General features: G+C 33.9%; 1 protein-coding gene across 1 annotated transcript in view; it reads left to right on the top strand.

Moving 5' to 3' along the window:
* The window catches only part of LOC104915498 (solute carrier family 12 member 2-like), a gene marked incomplete at its 5' end in the record, with an annotated part of 10,926 nt that overhangs the window by 4,750 nt on the left and 4,381 nt on the right, over positions 1-1,795 (top strand). The window contains one exon of the mRNA XM_010726403.3: positions 1,070-1,149. Within this exon, the coding sequence (XP_010724705.3) occupies positions 1,070-1,149 (80 nt within the window). The remainder of the gene's footprint in view (positions 1-1,069; positions 1,150-1,795) is intronic.

Raw genomic sequence — 1,795 nt, 5'->3', positions numbered from 1 at the left:
AAAAAAAAAAAGTACAAAATAGATTGGAAAATAAGGCAGTATGTTGGTGAGTTCTTGGGTTTGCTTTTTTCTTTATTCATCATTTACTTTGAAATGCCTTGTACTGGGGAACTCTCGTGGTCAACTCAGTAAAGTGATTCTCTGTATCACACTGAGAAACTTTGGGAGATAGTAACTGCAGGTCAAGTGTATTTTCAGAAAATTTCTGGGAAATGGAATGTTTCTGAGATGCACAATGCAGTACTGTATAGATCTAACAAATTAAATAATGGGTAAAACTATTTAAATTTATCTCAGTTTTCTTGCATTTGTTACAAAAATGTTGATACTTGAAACGTTTCTTTAGAAGTAGTGAAACTAATGAGAAGTGTTGAATGAAATCTTGCAGAATTCCTCTGTGGGAAAAGCATAGGAGTTATCTGAATTAGTTGTAATGAGTTGTTATAATTTAAAGACTGATGAATGGATAATGCAAGCAATATGATGTGGTTAATTTTATATTAGATTTTCATCTTAGAGGTCCTAAATCTCTGGGCATTCTTTTTGTCCTTCATTTTACTTAGACTTTAATTCTGGCTTTTTTCTACAGTCTTTTTTCTACAATAACCAAGATTCCTTTTTTTAGTTTCCAGTGAGTTTCTTCCCCATCACATACAATGGAAATAAGTGTCTAGTAGCTATTTTCATTATAACTTACAACTCCATAGATTCCTTTTAATACCCACATGTCTTGGAAGTTTGTAACTATCAGGAAGATCTCAAGATAAATCCTTTCTCTGATGCCTCACTTTCCAGCATCATTTATATTTTCAAGTTTATCCTGTCATCATCTGTGTGGAACTTGAATGGCCTATTACTCTTTTATCATTGTTCTATATAGGAGAGAGAGGAAAGATAGTAGATAACCTTTCCGTGTGTTCCTTTAGAATTGAAACTGAAACTGTAACAAATGTATGATTTGGAAGTTTAAATGGCAACATTTAATCATTAATGTTTGTCTACAGAGGGCATGTAAAGTAGATCTTCTGGGAAAGAAGAGGTAGAACGTTTTATGTTGTTCTCTTTTTAGTGATGCCTTTGACATTCAATATGGTGTGGTTGTCATCCGCCTAAAGGAGGGCTTAGACATTTCTCACCTTCAGGGGCAAGGTAAGATTTTGTTTCCTGTCATTATTAGCTGCTACTTCTTTTAAAACCATTTTCTGAAAATACTAAATGAAGGTAGTTTATCTTAAAAAAAAAAAAAAAAAAAAAGTGAAAAAGGCAAGACTCCCACACAGTCTTTTCATAGAATAAAAGCCATTGAAATGAGTGAGCCTGGAATGTATAATAAAAATAACCCATATTCAGCAACAGAACTTGCTTTTCTTTGCATTTCAACTATCTATCTGTATTTATTAGTTGTTACTTTCGAAGGAATTATATTTTTACTGAAACGATTTGAAGAATGAAATTGGCATTGAGTATTTCTAGATTTGGACTGCCTGATCAGGTAGTATGGGTCACGTCTCTCCTTCCTTCAGCACTGTCTTTGCCACTACGTACTTTAGGGACCTCAACAGTAGTCTGTCGGGTTTCAAAATGTGTCAGGAACGTCTTACTACCCACTGAGACAAATGATTTTGCTTTAACTCTGGCAGTTACCAAACAGCTCCACTGAAGCCAAGCGTGGGGAAAAAAAATGAGAAGCATTTTGTTTTGGGACCTTGTAAAGATCAACTTCACTTGGAATTAGAGTTTACAATCTTTTTTTTGCATGTAATCTGTTTCATGAAATACATTTTTCCCCTTTTTG

Source organism: Meleagris gallopavo (genome assembly GCF_000146605.3).
Source record: "Meleagris gallopavo isolate NT-WF06-2002-E0010 breed Aviagen turkey brand Nicholas breeding stock chromosome 14 unlocalized genomic scaffold, Turkey_5.1 Chr14_random_7180001948988, whole genome shotgun sequence".
In the NCBI taxonomy this organism is placed as follows: Eukaryota; Metazoa; Chordata; class Aves; order Galliformes; family Phasianidae; genus Meleagris; species Meleagris gallopavo.
Note: the sequence above shows the minus strand (reverse complement) of the source record. Positions and strands in the feature narration are given on the sequence as shown.